General features: G+C 40.0%; 1 protein-coding gene across 2 annotated transcripts in view; it reads right to left on the minus strand.

Moving 5' to 3' along the window:
* The window catches only part of prickle2b (prickle homolog 2b), a 466,229-nt gene that overhangs the window by 436,977 nt on the left and 6,905 nt on the right, over nt 1–22,347 (minus strand). The window contains exon 1 of one of the 2 annotated variants that reach the window (XM_034167159.1): nt 6,135–6,191. The exons of the other annotated variant lie outside the window; for it this stretch is intronic. Within the exon in view, the coding sequence (XP_034023050.1) occupies nt 6,135–6,176 (42 nt within the window). The 5' untranslated portion in view covers nt 6,177–6,191. Of the gene's footprint in view, nt 1–6,134; nt 6,192–22,347 lie in introns of those variants that run through there. 2 annotated transcript variants of the gene reach the window in all.

Here is a 22,347-nt window from a genome sequence, read left to right on the forward strand (position 1 = left end):
CAGAACAAGCAAAAGTCATGGCAATAAGGAACATCGAGGAGCTGGACAAATATGAACAATAGGTATGAGGACTCAAACACATCACAGCACCATGATGCAGACTGGAGCAACCCACTCATCCACATCATCTACACCCGGAGACAAGAGAGACATAATGACTAAGGATAATGATCCATTTATTTCTGCCCAGGAGCTCTGTCTAGATACATTTAATTATAATAACTCTGCTAACCGCCCCTTCGAATCTGAAAATGATCCTGATACCTTTTTCAGTGAGAATATTGTGAGACAGTGCAAATATTTTACAGAAGAACAATTCAAAAATTATAAAATCAATGACAAAAATTTTTCAATTATACATTTCAACAGCAGAAGTCCTTCTCGTAATCTGTCCACTATTAATGATTGTTTGAAAACATCCAAAAAACGTTTTTCAGTTATTGCAATTTCAGAAACATGGTTAAATGAGGATAATAAAGATCTGGTATATCTTGATGGTTATGAATTGTTCCTGGTTAATAGGCAGACGAGAAGGGGCGGAGGCGTTGCATTGTTTGTAAGGTCAGATTATAACTGTGAACTCATTAACAACATGTCATTTACAGTGGACAACATCATGGAATGTGTTACCATAGAAATGACATCTATAAACTCCAAAAACACAGTTGTTAGTTGCATTTACAGAGCTCCTGGGACAAATATTGACACCTTTGAAGACATTATCTTAGGAATGTACAACAAAATCAACAGAAATAAGCATTTATTTGTCTGTGGAGATTTCAATATAGATTTTTTAAACCCTCACAATCATCCACAAATTACCTCATTTATAAACACCTTGTACTGTTTAGGACTGTTTCCAACCATCATTCATCCTAGCAGAATAACTATGGACTCAACAACTCTCATTGACAATATTTTAACTAACGTTATATCCGGTAATCTTAGTGGGGGACTACTGGTCAGTGATATCAGTGATCACTTGCCAGTTTTCTCAGTCTTTGCATTGGAGGGTTGTTGTAAGTATCGAAGCAATATCAAATTCATGAGTAGAAAAGTAACACCTGAAACAATTGATAATTTAAGGGAGGATTTATCAAGTCAGAATTGGTCAGATGTTTTTGTTGATGATGTTGACAGGTCATATGATGCTTTCATTTCCATTTTTTCCAGTTTGTATAATAAACACTGTCCATTTGTTGACAAAATATATAGAAATCAATATAGCAACAAACCATGGATAACTAAGGGACTTCAGAGGGCATGTAAAAAGAAAAACGTACTATATAAACAATTCATAAAACTACGAACTAAGGAAGCTGAAAGTAAGTATAAAACATATAAGAATAAGTTAATCAATATCATGAGACTCAGTAAAAAAACATATTATAATGAGTTACTTGTCAAAAATAGAAATAACATCAAAAACACATGGAACATATTAAATGAAATAGTAAAAAAGAATAGAGTAACTAGAGATTATCCTTCATTTTTTCAGAGTAACAACTACATCACGATTGATAACGACGAGTCTATTGCTGAACACTTTAATGAATACTTCGTTAATGTGGGTAAAAATCTTGCCAGTAAGATTGACTCATCAACTAATAACTTCTGGGTAAATAATTCAACGTTTAACAAATCTGTTTCAATGTTCATTGGTGGTACTCATGAAAGGGAAATACTTGATCTGGTTCATGGTTCAAAAAGTAAGAAATCGACTGATTTTAATAATTTGGATATGGCTTTATTAAAAAAAGTTATTGATTGTATAGTAAAACCGTTCAATTATATTTGCAATATGTCACTAAGTACTGGTAAATTTCCTTCTCAAATGAAAATAGCCAAAGTAATTCCTCTATTTAAAACTGGTGACAAACACACATTTTCTAATTATAGACCTATATCACTCCTGCCACAATTTTCCAAAATTTTGGAAAAAATATTTGCTAAAAGATTAAATGATTATTTAATCAAGCATAACATCATTTGTGAAGAACAATATGGATTCAGAAGGTCTCGAACTACATCACATGCTTTGATGGACTTTGTGGAAAGTATAGCAACTGCAATTGATAATAAACAATACACAATAGGTGTTTTTTTTATTTACAGAAAGCGTTTGACACAATTAACCATGGAATACTATTAAGTAAACTGCAGAAATATGGAATCAGAGGTCTGGCATATGAATGGATAGCTAGTTATTTACAAGGCAGATTTCAGTATGTTCAATTCAATAATACAAATTCTGAACTCAGGGATGTCACATGTGGGTGCCGCAGGGCTCAGTGCTGGGTCCTTTGTTGTTTATAATCTATATAAATGATATAAGTTGGGTGTCGAGTTCACTGAGATGTGTCCTTTTTGCGGATGATACAACTGTGTTCTGTAGCGGTGAAAATCTTGAACAGCTTCTGGACATAGTGGAGAAAGAACTGGAAAAATTTAAGGTTTGGTTTGACGCTAATAAGTTGTCACTCAACCTTGGGAAAACTAAATGTATTATATTTGGAAATAAACAGGCACCCAAATGTAAAAATTTAACTATAAACAATAAGGAAATTGAGTTAGTAACAAAGAATAAATTTTTAGGTGTTATAATTGATAATAAACTTAGCTGGAAACCACATATAAATTATGTGAAATCAAAATTGTCAAAAACTATAGCCATTTTGTATAAAGCCAAAGACCTACTGCCGCAAGAAGGGTTACTTACTTTATATCATTCTCTGATGGTACCATATATGACATATTGTGTTGAGTCATGGGGAAACACTTACAAATCAAATACCAATCCAATATTCCTTTTGCAAAAACGAGCCATACGAATCATCTGCAATAAACAATATCGTGAACCAACTCATTCTCTATTTGTGTCTTTAGATTTATTAAAATTCATTGATTTGGTCGATTACATTACAATTCAAACTTTATTTCGAGCGAAAAACCAAGCCTTACCGAGACATGTCCAGAGTCTGTTCCGATTGAGGGAATCCAGATATAGTTTAAGAGGTTTTGCAATTTTTATGAAACCACCAGTAAGAACAAATGTAAAGGGTTTTTGTGTGTCTGTGGTTGGGGTGAGGAAATGGAACAAATGTTCAACAGAGGTTAGAATGAGTAGTACCTTAGTGAGATTTAAGAAACTACTCAAAAAGAACATTATGTCTAAGTATCATAAAGAAGTAAATATAATTTGATTTATATGGAATGTTCAATTTATAAGTGGGACTTATTGTATATTTGAATGTGTGGGTATGAATATGCGTATGTAGATATACGAGGTCTCTTAGATAATAAACCGACCCTTTTATTTTTTTTTTAACTATATGGATTTGAATGACATGCGATTACACCAATCATGCTTGAACCCTCGTGCGCATGCGTGAGTTTTTTCACGCGTGTCGGTGACGTCATTTCCCTGTGGGCAGGCCTTGAGTGAGATGTGGTCCCGCCCTCTCAGCTGAATTCCTTTGTTTCACACGCTGCTCGAGACGGTGCGCGTTGCTTTATCAAAATTTTTTCTGGACCTGTGAGGAATATCCGAGTGGACAGTATTCGAGAAATTAAGCTGGTTTTCTGTGAAAAGTTTAACGGCTGATGAGAGATTATGGGGTGTTTCTGTCGGTGTAAGGACTTCCCACGGAGCGGGACGTCCTGCAGCGCTTCCAGGCGCTGTCGTCGGCCTGTTTCGAGCTGAAAACATCCTAATTTAAGGCTTAAGTCAGCCAGGACATCGTGAGAGAACAGAGAAGATTCAGAAGAGGCCGGCATGAGGAATTTATGCGGACATTCCACTGTTTAAGGACATTTTTTTAATGAAAGACGTACGCACAAATTCGCCGAGTCGTTTCCGTGACGACTCGGCAAATCTGTGTGCGCCGCGACAGGAAAAACACCTCCGTGTTGAAAACCATTTGTAGAATTCAGGCGGCTTTTAATGGCTTTCAACAAGTGAGTAACTGAGAAATTGTTTAACAGCTTGGGCATGTTCCAACTTGCCCGTTAAGATTTCCAACGGAGGTGTTTTTCCTGCCGCGACCCCCCGAGGTCGGGTCCAGCCCGACATGCGACTCTGCCCGCACGTTCTTTCATTACAAAATGACCGTTAACAATGGACTGTCCGAATAAACTCCTCATGCCGACTTCTTCTGAAAGTTCTCTGTTCTCTGACGACTTACTGCGTCAACAGAGCCTGAACTGTGGAAGTTTTCAACTTGAAACGGCGAGATGCTGCCGCCTCGAAGCGCAGATCGCCGTCAGGCGCCGTGGACCGTCCTTAAAGCGACACTACCAGACCAAAATCTCTCATCAGCCGTTAAAATTTTTACCGAAAACCAGCTGAATTTATTGAATGGTGTCCACTCAGTTGTGCCTTACAGTTTTGAAAAAATTTTTATCAAACAAAGCAACAGTCTCTGAGCCATTCCTAAACAATGAAAAAAAATTGACAAGCGGGTGGACGACTCCTCACTCAAAGACTGCCCACAGGCGAATGACGTAACCGACAGGCGTGAAAAAACTCTCGCATGCCCACGAGGGTTCAAGCATGTCTGATGTAATCACACGTGATTCAAATCCATATGGTTTTTGAAAAAAATAATAAGGTTGGATACTTTTCTAATAGACCTCGTATAGATATGGGTAGGTGTATATGTATATGTATATAAGTGACTGTGTATATGTATGTATATATTTATGTTTGTTTGTATATTTATGTCTGCTTGAGGTTTCTTCCTTATAGGGAGTTTTTCCTCACCACAGTTGCCTAGTGCTTGCTCTGGGGGTTGGTAAGGTTAGTCCTTACTGGCGTAAAGTGCCTTGATTCGACTTTCTTATGATCTGGTACTATATAAATATAATTATAAGTGAATAGTATACTGATGTGTATGTCTGTGTGTCGACATGTAGTAGTGAATTTATATTTATGTAAATATGACTGATTAGAATTGTTGGACTTGTACTAGCAGGGGTGGGCGCTAATAAGCTTTGCTTCAGCCCACACCCTTTCGGACTCACTAGTTTTGTCTGTGTTTGTTTGTGGAATTGTTCATTTTTTTTCTATTTGAATATTTTGTGTGCCGAATTAAAAAAACTTTGTCAAAACTTTGTCAAAAAAACTTTGTCAAAACTAAATGTGTGTGTACACACTTGTATGGATCAAATTTCTTTGAAACTTCTTCATGAAGTCACTTATACCAGTTGATCTTACTGATCAATGTGAACTTTTGATGTAATCTCAAGTCAGATTTGTAGCAGATATATTGTAAATATTTTTCAGGACCATGTTTATGCTTAATCTTGAAATTTGACCAATATGTTTCACAAATTCATAATCTGGAAATGCTCTATTTTTATAACACACACACACACACACACACACTGAGGAGCGATTATGTGATTAACCCAAAACTCCTGAGAAGCATGCAACAGAACATTTTGTCTAACAATTTATTACTTAAATGTGCATAGGTATGATGTACGATGGTAAAATGTGAAACACCTGCAATACTGTACAAATATACACACAATCATTCACAGAAAAATTACAATTTTAAAGCATTCTTGTTCCAAAAATGTGGAATCTCTCTTTAATGGAGAAACACTTATCAAGTCACAAACCTCTTTTTAAACTTAAAAAAAAAAATCCTGTCAGTTGCAAACGACCACAAGTAATATGTTAAACCCCTAATTATTAAATAACCTGACTTTCTTGTAAATTGAGAGACAACGTCGAAAACATGCCGGAGAGTCAGACATTTTTACAGGTAAAACCGCACACGGTTTACTGATTTATATTTATTTAGAATTAGACACATCGCAGGTTTTCCTTTTGTTTAAATATCTATGATTAAATAAAAACCTTTGCGTCAGTACCGTGTTTGTTCCATCCACTAAAACAGATTTAGCTCCTCTCCGGGCAGGTTGATGACTTAACATCACCTGTTTAAAGCGCACAGGTTTAACTAACTGAAACCGGCCTTGACCACATTTGTTTTTTTTACGTGCAAACTAACTGATGAAGTTAAAAAAAAATGTCTCGCATGTATCACTGGGTTATAACACAAAGTAAATTCAACAAGTTATAAATTAAAGAACGCATAAAGTGGCGTTGTTAGCGTTTGACCCACCGCTCTGCTGGAAGCTCTCTTCTCCGAGCTGCCTCTGAACATGACAGGCTGGTCCAGGAACAGCCAAAGCACAACACAGCTGAGACCCCTTCGGCGCAAAAAAAAAAAAAAAAGGTTCGAATCCCTTATTAATCGAGGGATAGCTCTCATACACGCACGGAGCCCCGAATGCCATAAGAAAGCCAGCTACGTCACTCCAGGTAGAAGCTCCGCCCTCTTCTCGAACAGCACAGCAAAAGCAACAACTCCAACTCAATGAATGTTGTCCTCTTGTACCAGTGGCGGCTGCACAGTTATTTTTCTGCAGGTGCTATGGGGGAGTTTTATGAGTGTGCTGTGGGCTCATGTGTCACGAAGGCTCTCTGCTACACCTCTGTCACATTCGCAGGCATGCGTACACATTCGGGATTTTCATGTATCCCATAATCCCTTGCACGCCAGAGAGTCGCTGCAGTCAAAACAACAGAGAATCCACATGATGACAATTGTAAATAAATATTATACTACAAAAATGTAATTTTTTTTATGCTTTTCATCACGTTAATAAGAGACTGCTGCATGATACCCTGAAAACTTGCTAAAACAATTACAACAAATAATCCATGTCTGCTACGTTTAATCTGTGTGGAATTTAATAAACGCAAACCGACTTTCAGACATACACACATACATATATATATATATATATATATATATACATACATATATATGTATAATATATATATTATATATTAGTCTGGAACAAAGAGGACAAACAGTGTTGTAAAGAACAATAATCAAGATGTTAAAGAGCAAACTTCACTTTCCTCCAGAACGACATGAACAGGAAGCGAGCGTAGCTCACAGCAGCTCCCATTGAAAATAACGGAGAGACAGCCTGTGAGTCTCGCATGTTTACATAAAACAAACAATAACAACATCTAAAAACCCAGAGAATATATTCATGAGTTTTAGGCACAATATAAAAATAGTTTTATGTTGTGATGTTAATGGTGTTGTCCGTGTGCAGCGGTTAAAGTGCAGCCCAATCAGAGCGTCTCAATGCAGTTCTCAATGTTACTGAGATCTCGCAGCAACCTCTCCAAGGTTTTGCGGGATTTGAAACCTGAAAAGGGCGAATAGCCACATTCTGATCTGTGACAGTCACTAATGACATACAGAATGACCAAAATCACACACGCAAACCTAGGCTACTGTTCAATTCAAATATTCACAGACCTACATGTGTAGCCTACAGCCTCAGGGAAAAAAAATGCCAACAGCAGGCAGAGAGAAAATCTTTCACCTACCACTGATGTCTTCTTAACAGCACAATGCTCCTGTTGTTGTGGTTAAGAGGAAAGGCATCAATGATTTGGCTCCTGTCCAGAGGCAGTGTTCTCTGAAGGATCACTGCCAGGAGTGACACCGGGTCACTGGTTTGTCTGTGCCTACTGCTGTTCCTCAGGTAGTTCTTTAGGCCACACAGACTTCACTTCCTTTCAGTTCCACTCATGGATATTTGGGCAACACAAACTGAGCCATTTCAACAACTTGAAACTACACTCACTGCAGTACAACATCATCATTGATGCTGAAAAACTCTATGCCTTTCTCTCCTCTAGGCTTGACTACTGCAACTCCCTGCTCTTTGGGATATCTGGGAAAAAACAAAACAAAAAACTTTCAAAGGCTCCAATACATTCAAAACAGTGCAGCTAGAATTCTGATGAGTATGTAAACAGGAGCACATTACACCTATTCTCCATAACCTTCACGGGCTCCCCATCACCTACAGAATCCATTTTAAGAGTGCTCTCATCACCCAAAAATGTATCCATGGCAATGCCCCCCATTCACCTCAAAGACCTCCTCACACATCCTCCTGTTCATACAACAGTAATCCACAGTCTTAAAAGTCTCTAGACATACCTGTTTAGACAGGCCTCTCACAGGTCTTTTTATTCTTCTTTATTATTTTATTTTGGTTTACATACTGGTGACCATTTTTAATCTTAAGATTTTGATTTTATTCTTTTATTTATCCTTGTTTTTTGTTTCCTGTAGCACAGATTTTTATTAATGAAAGGTGCCTTATTATTATTATTATTATTACATTGAACGTCACGTTACACTCATTTTGTGTAAAACAATCAGTTTTGTTGATGAATGTCTATTTTCTTTTATGAGTGGAATATTTATCTAATCACATAAATCTGGAAATGCCAGAAGTGTCTTACTGTGGAAAACTGAAAGGCTGATGTCATCTCCCTGCCTCTGTAACATGTTAACAGTGTAATTTAAGTCTAATTTAGCATTTTTTGTTGTTGTTTTCTTGGTGGTTTGGACAAAGTGCTGGCGTCCTCATGCTCAGTCTGAAAAACTCAACCAAAGCAGAGAGACACTGAGGGGCTTCTTTAAAAACTTAAATTAATTAACGCCTTTCCAGACATCATCTTCCAAAACAAGGGTGTCCTGTGCACAACAGTTTCCATCTGTGATGATGATTCTGGCAACAGGTCAGATTAAAAGACTTTATTTAATCTGTGAGCCGGCTTCTAAAATGTTAGTTTTCGTTGCTACATTAGCACCACGTCGTCTTCTCCATTTTTTGTAGAAGCGTTACAGCGCTACATACAGGCCTGGTATGTGTACTGCAGCATTTTCACGCAGTTTCACTGGATCTGTGACAGAGATATTTATTGACAGGAACACTTTTTGAAAAATGACAAAGAAAAAGATTGTTGTGAAAGTGTCGTGACACGGACCCACAACAGGGGGCGTTAATGAACGGACAATGGATAAGCCAAAAAGTAACAATTTAATGTTGTGAATCACACAACGACATACAGACAATAACAATACAGTGACTGTCAATCATACACCAGGTGACGCGTGGGCAGGCTCGACGATAGAAGACGCCTGGCGAGAGAGAAGCCGGATCCACACAGCTTCCACCGCCAACGGAGCTGAAGAACACTGGAGCCGCCAAGCCCTGTGCCCCAGGTGGCCGCTGTCTTCAGCAGTCAGACCCGGTACTGCTGGCAGAGAACAGAGACAGTCCAGATGAGTGTGAGGTCGCACACTCAGTAATCCCACAGTCTGTATTCAGTAAAGGAGGGAGCACCTCCACCTCCAATCACACACTCGTGCAGCTCCTGTCTAACCACTTATCTGGTTGGAGTGTGAAGCGAAGCCGTCGCTGATCACACCAAACGCCAATCCCACAGATAAGGCAAACACCACAGGATAACGGCTGCAAAAGAAGTTCAGACTATTACACAATGTTTTTGTTCAGCAGAGAAAATTACCTGATTGGTAGTTGATTTCTCTGCGGGGAGGTGGAGTTGCAGTCCGGCCTTTATGGTGGTGGTGATGAGTAGTGGATGAGTGACAGCTGGTACGGATGATGAGTGACAGCTGTCACTCCTGGTCGCTCCGACGCCCTCTCGTGCTTGAAGCCCGCACTTCAAGCAGGGCGCCATCTTGTGGTGGTGGGCCAGCAGTACCTCCTCTTCAGCGGCCCACACACCAAAGATTGTATAGCAGAAGTCAGTTTCAGTTTAGACAAGGCCTTAAAAACATGGGATGAAATGAAATTAAAATAATAAATGAGGAATTATTTTCTTGGCAGTGCTATGGGGGTGCTATGACTAATCCAGGGGGAGCTCTAGCGCCCCCTTGGCGCCGCCTATGTCTTGTAAGGATGAAGTTAGCCGTTAACTCTGATGCAGACGCGCATATGTATCCTTTATTTAACCAGGTAGAAGCCTCACTGAGATTTAAAAATCTCAAATCCAAGAGTGAGCTGGCCAAGAAGGCAGCACATCAATCATAAGCAACTTCGTTTTTCCTGTGTAATATCCCATAGACATGTCTGCCAGCTGCTGAATGTAGTGCCCGCTTTCACCTGACTGTCAGGTAACCAGTTGAGCAACAGGAGGGAGAAACAGTACATAACAGGTGGACAAATATGGGAGAAAAAAAAAATACAAGAGAATTAGCGTGTTGCCCATGGGGATCCATGGGATCTAGATTGGGTAGTGTTTATAAAATAGGTAGCTGGCATTTTTCAAGGGTGGGAATAAATTACGCAAAGTTTCTATAATGAAATGGAATGGTACGGAAGTCATTGCATGGATAAAAAAAAGTAGATCCCTGATCTCTCGTAATTACGACTCATAATTCACAAGATTAGATTAGATAGAATTTTACTGATCTCTTAGGAAGACTCACTCAGGGAAATTGAGGTTCCAGCAGCAGTGTATAGCAGCATACAGAGTATCAAAAGTGAAAGTAAAGAAAAACAGTTCGCAAATATAAATACCAGATATACTGATTTACTGGCTACTACTGTTCCTCTCATTCCTGACCTCTGTCTTCCTGTTACTCCTCCTGCCCCTGAGTCAGGAGTTGTACAGTCTGATGTCCCGAGGGACAAAGGAGTTTTTCAGTCTGTTGGTCCTGCACTTGGGAAGGAACAGTCTGTGACTTAAGAGGCTACTCTGGTTGCTGGTGACGGTGTGCAGGCATTGTAAGTAATGTCCAGCTGTTTGTGTTCTCTTCTCTGCCACCATCAGAGAGTCCAGCTTCATGCCAACCATAGAGCCAGCCCCCCTGATCAGTTTGTCCAGCCTGGATGTGTCCTTCTTGGATGTGCTGCCCCCCCAGCACACCACAGTGTAAAAGAGGACGCTGGCTACTACGGACTGGTAGAACATCCACAGGAGTTTCCTGACCACTAAACGACCGCAACCTAGTCAGAAGGTACAACCTGCTCTATCCCTTCCTGTACAGGTGGTTGGTGTGGGTTGTCCACTCCAGTTTGGTATCCAGCCACAGCCCAAGGTATTTGTACCGTAGGAATTAGGAATGCACCGATCCACATTTTTTCCACTTCCAATCTGATCCCGATACGTGAATATGGATATTTGCCAATAATATTCTGATACCAGAGCTCTGTTTGCTTTAATATTATTATCATTATTGTTGATTTTATGAGGATATTTTGTATCCCCAGTTATACAGCTTCGTAATAAAGTGTTTAGAGGAGGATTTTCTTAAAAAGAAGACCTGAAAGTTTTTCTACAATTTGCCAGAAGGTACATCTAAGAGGCAAGCCTAGATTTCATGTTTTGGTGAAAGAATTGTAGCAGGAAGAATATGTTTTAGGATATTTTGAAATTATCACTTGTGGATAATTTTACCTTAAATAATGGGGGCACCACCTGTGACTGAATGATATTATAACAAGGTTATAATATCACTGATTTTAGGGTCAGTCAATAGGAAATATTAAAATCAGTCTCTAATCTTACAGTATTAAGTTCTACAGGTCAAGTCCGACCCCCTCTGTAAATCCATACAAATCACAGACAACTTCACACATTTAAAACATTTAACTCAGTCAGGAGTTAAATAACAGGACATATCACAGTAAGCAATTTGATGATGACGTTCCCTGAGCAATTATATGACGTTCAGATAACTTGGTTTAGTTGTGGGAGTTTAAGAATGAATTCCATATTAATAATCAGGGAATTTACTTTGGCATTTATTAACATGAGATGGTTAGTGATGGTGAACGGAGTTAAATAAAGCCACTCTGTTTGTTTCTGACATCATGCCTCGGTCTTACTTGGATGCACTGTGCAGCTGGTCTCCGTGATGTCAGATGCTGGGAGCCATCTGGTTTTCAGTCAAGGAGCCGTCCTTCTGCACAGCTGTTTCCGGTACCTTGGCAAAGAGACTCTGCCGGTCGCTGCGCCCGGTTTCATGGGTTACCAGGGGCACTTTCAGTTGTATTCACGTTACTTGGGGCAGCAGCTCACTCTCTGGTGCGGCTCAGCTAACTTGGATGTTTTTACCTCTCCAGCACTTGCCGTCTGTGATCGTCAGAATAAAGGCTTGACTGTCTTTATTTTTTATTCGCCAAAACAAAAATTCATCTTTGGTCGTCGTCTTTGGAAACAAGACCAAATCAAAAATTCGATACAAAAATGGTTGACTTTGTAAGAAAAATGTTCACAAGGTGAATTTGGAGTTCAAGAAGAAAAAGGTTTTAATTAGAAAAATCGTCAAAGGAAGTTAAATGTGCCTGAGTGTTTAACTTGACAAAAGTGGAGAAAAGGCTATTTGTAGAAAAAAATGAAAGTAATTTCTAGCTTTGCGCACACAAGCAAGAAATAAGTTTAGACAACATAGGGTTGCAGACAAAGGGTCATAAAAATGGTCAAAAAAAATCCTGAGACCCACGAGAAAGAAGAGGCGAAGAGCATTGCGGAAGAGAAGAGACAAGCGTAAGAGTCAACGTTCCCGGGGGCGCATGCTTTTAAAGGATTAAAAGCTCCACCCCCAAGAATTCTGGGTACTTTAGTTTTATAATAAATCAGTATCTGTATTATTAACTTCCCACTCAAAAAACAAGCAAGTACTATATTATAAAACTAGTAAACAATTTCCTTAGAACAACCACACAACACAATTATATACTCAACAAAAATATAAACGCAACACTTTTGGTTTTGCTCCCATTTTGTATGAGATTAACTCAACGATCTAAAACTTTTTCCACATACACAATATCACCATTTCCCTCAAATACTGTGCACAAACCAGTCTAAATCTGTGATAGTGAGCACTTCTCCTTTGCTGAGATAATCCATCCCACCTCACAGGTGTGCCATACCAAGATGCTGATTAGACACCATGATTAGTGCACAGGTGTGCCTTAGACCGCCCACAATAAAAGGCCACTCTGAAAGGTGCAGTTTTGTTTTATTGGGGGGGGGGATACCAGTCAGTATCTGGTGTGACCACCATTTGCCTCATGCAGTGCAACACATCTCCTTCGCATCATCCGTGAAGAGAACACCTCTCCAACGTGCCAAACGGCAGCAAATGTGAGCATTTGCCCACTCAAATTGGTTACAACGACGAACTGGAGTCAGGTCAAGACCCCGATGAGGACGACGAGCATGCAGATGAGCTTCCCTGAGACAGTTTCTGACAGTTTGTGCAGAAATTCTTTGGTTATGCAAACCGATTGTTCCAGCAGCTGTCCGAGTGGCTGGTCTCAGACGATCTTGGAGGTGAACATGCTGGATGTGGAGGTCCTGGGCTGGTGTGGTTACACGTGGTCTGCGGTTGTGAGGCTGGTTGGATGTACTGCCAAATTCTCTGAAACGCCTTTGGAGACGGCTTATGGTAGAGAAATGAACATTCAATACACGAGCAACAGTTCTGGTTGACATTCCTGCTGTCAGCATGCCAACTGCACGCTCCCTCAAATCTTGCGACATCTGTGGCATTGTGCTGTACAAGTTAGTTACATGCCCTTCCCCGATTTGTCCACAAGGGGTCACTCTTGGCCCAATGGACTTGGGAAGGCTGGTTTTTGGATTTCATCAAAAAACATGAAATCTGTTAAACCTCTGGGGCCGACGCCGTCGTATATGACAGCTAAGATCAAGCTTTACTAAATTAGAAATAACTTTTGAACGATATGAGATAGAAACTTACGATTTTTTTGCTGAAAAGTTAACTCCTCTGACCTTTGAGCCAGCCATCGGCCATCTTTGTACTCCTCATAGAAGCTGTGTGATGACGTGTGCAATGTGAGTGTCCAATCGTAATTGGTTCACCGTCACATGGTTTTCCAAAATCCAATTGTAGGGCAGATTTACCTCACGTGAAAAGCCAAAGATCGTTTTCAGGAGTGATATGTTACTAGCTGGCCTGTTTGAATAGCCCCCTGGGTGCTCCAATGAGTACATACTATTAGTACATACTCAGTGCGCCCTGCGCCATTATGCACAGTGAAGGTGAAAGCACACAGAGCAGATGGAGAGCCTCTGATGACAATCTCACGTGCTCAAACAAAGAGTGTATAACTATCAGGATTGCTGCACTAGTTTGCATGTGAATGTTACTGGATAACTCTGTTGCCTTCTCTGTGTAAAGCACTGTTTACCATATCAATGGACAAAACGCATAGACCATTTTGTATATATTGTTCAAAATGTGCATTTGTGTTTATTGTTTGAACCTTTTTGTTGTACAGCCTTTCACACACAACCTCAAATTACCTTTATAAAGTGTCAAAACAGTTGTTTATTATAGTTTGCTGTGTGTTTTGAATAAATGTGTGTGGAAAATTATTTTTCGCTTTATTTTTTCCTTGCCTATTTTTGATTGTAAACCTTTATTACACTTATAAAACACAACAAAAACATATATTCTGAAAGTACAGGTTGTCCTGAAAAAAGAGACAACTTGATTGTGGGATGCAGGTAGAGCTGATAACAGCAATAATAAAATATTTATGCCAGGCGAGTGAACTGTCCAAAAAATGCCCTCGGACCCCAGAGGGTTAATCTGCATCCGATTTTGACCAGAAGAACGTCATTGTGATTGCAACGTTGAGTGTAATCTTTCTGTTGTATGGTTTTATATGAATTGTGCTGTAAAGACAGTTCTAGGACTTTTGGGGACAGATATGTCTTCCTGTGGTCTGTTTTTAGATGAGAAAGGGGTTGCAGCCATCTGGCTTTGGAATCTGATAAGAACTCAACTCCTCAGTAAGGAATGCACTTTGGGGGTCAAGTTAGAACAATAGAGTCCAGTCGGAATTAATAACTTCAAACCGAAACGCCATTTAAATCAAATGACACCTCTTTCCAAACGTTGTAATACAAACAATAAACTGCAATCGATCAAAACGGGTTTTTTTTCCTCCAAAAATGAGATGTCCTGCACTGATGTGCAGCAGCCAGCTGAGCTCAGCTCAAAGGTATGGAGAGACAATAATGCCAAAATGTCTGAAAGGAAATGCTTTTGACTAAAACTACAGATTTTATTTTTATTTATGTCCAGAGATCAAGGATCCAGTGACCAATTTAAAATGTTGTTGACATAGAAAACCTGTAAAGCCTACTTTTAGTACACAGAAATTTCACAAGAGGTATGGATAAGGGAATTGGATCAATAAGCGGAATCGATAGATAAAATCTTATCAATACCCATCCCTATTCGCAGGTAAGATGCTGGAGCCGTCCCCTTTAGGGCAAAGGCCTTCCGTCATCAGCAAGCCATGGCGACCCCAAAAAGAAGGCCAGTTATCAGTGAAACTAAAGCCTTGCTGTCTACATCTTTTCCCACTAGTGAACAAGACCGAGATACTTGAACTCCTCCACTTGGCAAGAGTTAATCAAATCATGGGAATAAATGATACATGTAAAAATACAAATAAATGTTTTTGTTCTCTTTATATCTACACATTGTAGAAACATGGCCAAATTGCTATGCAGCTCTTGCCCTCATCCTCCGCCACTGCACAGAGCAGATAGGATCCTACAATGAAAAGCTATTCTTCAATGCATTTCTACTTTACTGTGATGCATTTATAATACAGATGTATCGCTTTGTATTATTTTCTTTTGCAGTCAGGTTAACTTTTCTTCCTCACCTAAGCTTTGTGCCTTTTCCCAGCCTTTCAACACATCATTAATATTGCTTGATGACAAATTCTCCTCATGTGGATAATTTCTACCAGTATATCAACAACAGTACTATAGGGTTCTTCCCTACACATACAAATTTAAAAACCCCTCCTTTGTTGGTTGGTGAAGGTAGTAATGGTTGGCCGATGAAGGTATTAGCCCATTGAGTACATCTTCTAGTTTTTCAGGTGTGTGTTTTCTGGCTGTTTTTGCTTTCATGTTGGCGCACACTGGTAGGATATGGTCGTATTTTTGTCCCACTCGCCTGAAAAAATGATACAAAAGGGGTGTAGCTTTTTTTTCTCCTTGTCAAACAGTTTGTTTCACTGTCTCTTTTTTACTTTGTCCTGGAAGACAAAAAGAGAATACATCAAAAAGAGATGATGTTTGAAAATTTTGTCACAAGGACACACTGACAGGTTTAAAGACATGAAAAGCAAAACATCCTTGCTGTCTCACATCAACTGTCAAATGAGGTCACTAAGACTGAAAAGAAATCCACACATGCATTCACTAACTCACTCTATTCTTTTCCCCACTCAGATAAACACATATCTGGGCATCCAAATTATTTGCGCATAGGCTGCAGGCTAACTAGCTGCTAAGCCTTGTTCAAAGTCATCCTGCATTACTGCGAGGAATGATAATGATAGTTATGCCAGGCAGAACTGACCCCGAGGACTCATGATTTTAAAACTCCCCTCATTAAGACTTAAGTTAAGAGTCTAAATACTGTTGGTAGAATAAAAAACAGTTTTCATGTGATTTCCAGGAGCAACAGAAAACTTAGTTCCAAGTGAAGAAAAGCTCCTTTTTTGGGCTTGCAGTCAATGCTAGGTTATTGGTACTTGTTTTGCTGCAATATTGTTTCCATGTTGCTGCAGCTTGTAAAAGCTCAACTCAAGATTACTAATGCTGTGCGTTTTACCTCATAATCTCAAATATTTTTCCAGTGAACTTTAGACCGGCAGTGTGTCAGGCCTGATTTTGCTTCAATGAGCGCTTGTTTGCTTGCTGGTGGACCTGACATTCACAAGTGTGGGGAATATTTTGTGCAGCCTGAAGTCTACAGCAACTTAGGTCACAGTTTTAATCCATGTGGGAAGGTATGAGGAATAGGAAATGTAAAAGTCACGGTGCATCAGTCAACATATTCAGACCTCGAGTACCTTTGCTTGGTTCTGCACCAATGTAATACATTCCCCTTGGTTTGGTTTACATTCACGTGATTATATTTGTAAGATGGCCAAAATGTGTAAATAAATGGACTGCATTTATATAGCGCTTTTCCATTTGCATCAGACGCTCAAAGCGCTTTACAATTATGCCTCACATTCACCCCGATGTCAGGATGCTGCCATACAAGGTGCACACTACACACCGGGAGCAATAGGGGATTAAAGGCCTTGCCCAAGGGCCTTTAGTGATTTTCCAGTCAGGCAGGGATTTGAACCCATGATCTTCTGGACTCAAGCCCAACACCTTAACCACTAGACCATCACCTCCTGTAAATAAGACACATTTGTGTTTCTGTTTCAAAGTGCAGGTTAGATACCTGTTCTGTGTAGGTGCTAGCATAAGGATTATCACTAACCTCCTAGGATACCACCATATCCACAGGATCAACGACTGCTCTGTGCCACGTATAATATTGGCCCCTGTGTTATCTCAAATTGTGTACATTTTTGATTGACTAAATTTCAAAGAGGCAGTGTTCCTCATCTGTATTGTCTTTAGATCGTAAAATACATGATACTGCCTATTTTTCAACTTGCTCAATACTTATAACTGGGTCATAGTACCATGGGTATGAAGACATGTTATGGCAGTCTGACATTTCATTCCAACGACCTCAACCTTCACTCAAATGATTGATTTATGGATGACCTTTTCAGGGCAATTCTGGAATCCACATGTGTCTGTCACATTTGATTCAAATCAGGTTGAAATTCAAATTCTTTCATCTTGACCTTTACCAACATGAACTCTTTAAGGTAAATTTTAGAGTCAGCTTTTATTGATATACCAATTTTAATTGAAATCAGCAAAAGCGCCTGGGATAGTAGGCCAACAAACAGACAGGCAGACATGACCTTGTCTCCAATGATTGACCTTTGGTTAATTTGACCTTGCTTGGCAATTATTTATTTAACCAGGCGGTCCCATTGAGATAAAAAAAAAACAAAAAAAACACTTTTTAAAGGGAGACCTGGCCAAGACAGGCAGCAACATAAAATAAGCACAATTGCAGACATAACATAAAAAGAATATCACAAGAACACATACAGTAAAAAGGGTATCAGTAACAAATTTAAAAACTGCACCGAATTAAAAGCATTGACCAATCAAAGAAGCTGCCTTTAAGTCTTTAAGCTTAGAGTTAAACTCAGAGAAACTAGGCAGTCAAGTTGTAAAACGTCTATCAGATTGTTCCATGCAGTGGGGGCAGAATAACCAAATGCCTTTTTCTGGAAACTGCATCCATATGTACTTCAAGTTTGGTGCAAACTGGAGTGGAAAAAAAAAAAAAAAAAAAAAAAAAAAAAAAAGGAAATGTTGTGCTTAGATCCCAATAATTGATATTTAGTGAATTTGATCTCGCCTGGGACCCACCTACATATCTGTGCCAAATTTATTGGACATTCAGGTGAAGTTCAAATGTTGACCTCTGACCCCAATAACCTTGACCTTTGCCAAAACACACCCTTTGAAGGCACTTCTAGGTTTGACTTTTATCAACATATCAAGTTTGGTGAAAATTAGCCAAAGCACTAGGGAGGCGTAGTAGACAGACAAATGAACGCTGCTCAGATTGAACCATGATTCATAGCACGTGTCAGTTATTTTGTCCATTCAGTAAGACTCCCTATCAATGAACCACACTGGATGAAGTTTGAGTTTGAATCCAGACAGCTCTTTACAAAGTTTCAGACCAAATGTTTTGGTGCAGATCCAAGTGTGATTAATGCCTCCACATATGCTCAGACAAACTGAATCTGGGTGGAAAACACACCAGTGTTAGAAGTAAATACGGCTATGTGAGAAAGCACACACAGAGACACGCGGCAAAATGGCCAGCTGTGTGTGTTTACCAGAAATAATCACATCATTCAACACAGTCTTCAATGTGATAGTCCCTGTCTCTTTCTGCTCAGCAACATAGGTATCAAATATTCAAAGATCCTTTTCTCCACTCGCTCTGTGTCAAACACAACCTGTACACAATGTCCTCATACCAAAAACATTCACAATATTTGTACTTTTCACAAGTGTTCAGTGGTATCAGATAAACACGCAACACCAGAGTACTTTTACATCTAACAAAAGCACAGGAACCGTGTGGTCGAGTGTGATATTATATCCCTGTACATCAGGGAACACCAACTCTACTCCTGGAGATGACCTGCCCCAACTCTGTCTGCTCCACCCACTACTAATTAACTAAGACAGTGTACTAAGCCTGTCAGGTTCTTGGTTTTATGGGTTGTTGCTCCATCTATCTCTTGTTCCGTCTCTGCTCTATCTTTCTGTTTGGGTTTTTTTCTGTCCTGTTGTTTCTTGCCTTTCTCTCCTGGTTCTTTGGTGGGTGTTTTCCTCTGGCTGGCCACACACCTGTTCTGGGAGTTTCTCCACACACCTGGGGCCTGTACTACGAAGCGGGGTTAACTTACTCAGATGTAACCCAGGGTCAACCTCTTAAACCGGGGTTGACAAAACCTGGTTTCCTCAAGTGGTGTTAATCGGTACGACGACGCTGAATAAGATGTTGATTTGTTGAACCTGTGTTAACCTAATTGGAGTTTGTGCGTGTTCACATAAAAGGGGCAGGTTGCAGCGTACGTCACCATTTTTTAATGATGGCGTGGTCACCTTACTTTACCGAAGAAGAATGCACGGTTATTATGCGGAGCTACGAGGAATTTAAATTAATGTTAAGGGGGAAATCAAACACATCGTCTGCCAATAAAGCAAGACAGGCTTGTTGGCAACGTATTGCTGATCGGGTAAATGCGTACGTACAATTCAATTGTTCCCCAAATCTGTTACAGATGATTAACCTGTGGAATGTGTAATATGTGTAAAAAAAAATGACCTTTCATTAATTACGCCCAGATGCAACACGATTCAGAAGTGGGCATAGGCCTACTAATAAATGTTAGGTTAATTTAATGTTTCCTAAATAGGCTACCTTGACTGTATGATTGCTATTCCTAATCCTGTCAGTATTTCAGATGCAATAGCAGTGCCAAATGCACCTGACAGCAGGTGAAGAAATATAAAAACATCCTTCAGAACGGTAGGTTTATATTCATAGCTTGATAAGCCCCACTTCGCCTAATTAATGGACATGCATTAGACCTATTTTGATATTAGTAATTACCCGCGATTGCATAAAACCCTTCTTTGATTTGCATTGCGGATAAATGGCCAGGGAAAACGACAAATGCATCCAACAGTTTAGATAGAGCAAGTACTACCTTGCGAATCATACGACATACAGTATTCTTGCTCAGATGTTCAGCATCACCGATGGAATACTTAAATTGTCCACTGGCAAAATAGGCACAAGGCACATTATCTGCTCGATTGTCAGAGCATTGCTACACTGTAAAAAATGACTTGTTTTTACAGGAAAACGCTGGCAGCTGTGGTTAACGGGGAATTCCTGTAAAACATACAGCAGATAACATTACAGACATAATATGTATATGGATTTACAGTGAATGAACCACGGCTGACTCACATTAAGGGAACTGTTAAAGCTACAAACAAGAGCTCTCTTTTTTTGTACATTTAACTGCTGTATTTTTTACATGAATTCCCTGGTAACCACAGCTGCCAGTGTTTTCCTGTAAAAACAGTCTTTTTTTTACAGTGTACGATGGGTGATGTTACAGACTTCTGGCCCGATCAGCTGACAAAGATAACGAATTCCCTCGGCTGAGGATCTATATCTTTCATAGAGAATATCGTCCGGGTATGTCAGCGGATTCTGGCGATCTTTAAAAACCCTCGCCCTGTGAAGAGAGCTCCTCACAATTTGTGCCCCAATATCAAAAGGATCATCCAGGTAGGCCGGCATTGTCTTCAGAGTGATTGAAGGTGGATGGACGGTACTTATAAAGGGAGTGGTTAAGCGAAAACCTCAAGCTAACCGAGAACATAACCTGCTTGGAGCAGGTTTGGCACACAGCATAAATTGCCATGACAGCATACCTCGATCAAAACCTATCCACCTTTCGTAGTACGGGTTAACCGGGAAGTTACTCCACATGTCATCAACTTGCTCCCGAAGTTACCCTGATAAGCCAGTAACCGCACTTTGTAGTACAGGCCCCTGTTCTGATTTTGCTGTTAATCACCTGGGTGCTTTATAAGCCTCACAGTTTGTCCTTCACCAGATCGATGCGCCTTGTGCCTCCGCTTCCAGCCCTGTTCCTGTTCTCTAGCCTTGTTTTGTTGCCTCATCAGTTTTTGACTTCCTGCCTGTGTACTCTGACCACACTTTTTCGCTTGTTTTTGATCCTGTTGCTCTGTTTGGATAGCCTTTCTGTGTACCGACCCCAGCCTGTTTACCCAGTAAACGTCTCCAATAAGCTGTGTTCCAGCGTTGTGGATTTGCATCCAGCTCATCCTGCCTATCAAGCCTGATAAAGCCAGTCAAGAGTTACATTAACACCAGACCTGAGTAATCAACTGTGGTTGCAGAAGATCCATGTGGAAAATGTAGGGCAGGTTGGCGGCCCCTGCCGTCCAGGATGAAGCTGGAAAAACTACGGGCTCAGGAAGAATACCAATAAATGTATCCTCCATTGCAAACTGTGCAGATAGATTTTGGTTGTGTGCTTTGCACACGGACAAATATGCTCCTTGCTAAATTCAAACAATGACAGTTTGCATGTTTGACATTTCTTTGTTTGGCTGATTATTGTTAGTATGGCCCAAGCAGTTGGTCATCTATCTGAGGCTGGTCTGCTTGAGGTTTCTTGCCAAAAAACACCCAATGGAGTTTTTCTTTACCACTGTTGTCACCGTGCTTGCTCAGTGGGGTGGGTAATTTATGTTGTGATTTGGCACTACATAAATAAAGAGAAAGGACCATGACCCTAATGAGCATGTTTTGGTGATGGGAGGAAACCCACACTGACATGGAGAGAATATGCAAAGTCCACACAGAAACAGGAACTGGGCATGGGTAGAATGGAACCTCTAGATCTTTTTGCTGTGAGTGCTAACCACTGAGCCACACAGTAGAGCTCCTACACAGTGCATATCAGTTTATAGAAAATAAAAGGTTATTGAAATGCTGCACAAAATAGCCAGAGGATAAATGCACTTGATTCAATATAGAGTGAGTCTAAAGAGAATCAGACTGATGCATAATATATTATTTGTTAATAAGCAGCTTGTTATTGACCATTGGTCCAATATTACGTCGAAACTAACTCCTAGTCAACTTATCAGCTTTCGCAAATATTGTAGGGAAAGAACAAATGATGACATGAAGTTTAGTTATTTTCTTGAAATGTTTAGATGCTTTTTACTCCCTCATTTGTGTATGCACACACATGCAGAGGCGTAAAAATGAAAAACGTTGTGTGGGCCGCCAGAAGAGGAGGTACTGCTGGCCCACCACCAGAGGGCGCCCTGCCTGACGTGCGGGCTTCAGGCACCAGAGGGCGCTGCCGCCAAGGACACAGCCGGGGTGACAGCTGTCACTCATTATCTCAGGA

The sequence above is a fragment of the Thalassophryne amazonica genome, chromosome 3, assembly GCF_902500255.1.
Source record: "Thalassophryne amazonica chromosome 3, fThaAma1.1, whole genome shotgun sequence".
Lineage (NCBI taxonomy): Eukaryota > Metazoa > Chordata > Actinopteri > Batrachoidiformes > Batrachoididae > Thalassophryne > Thalassophryne amazonica.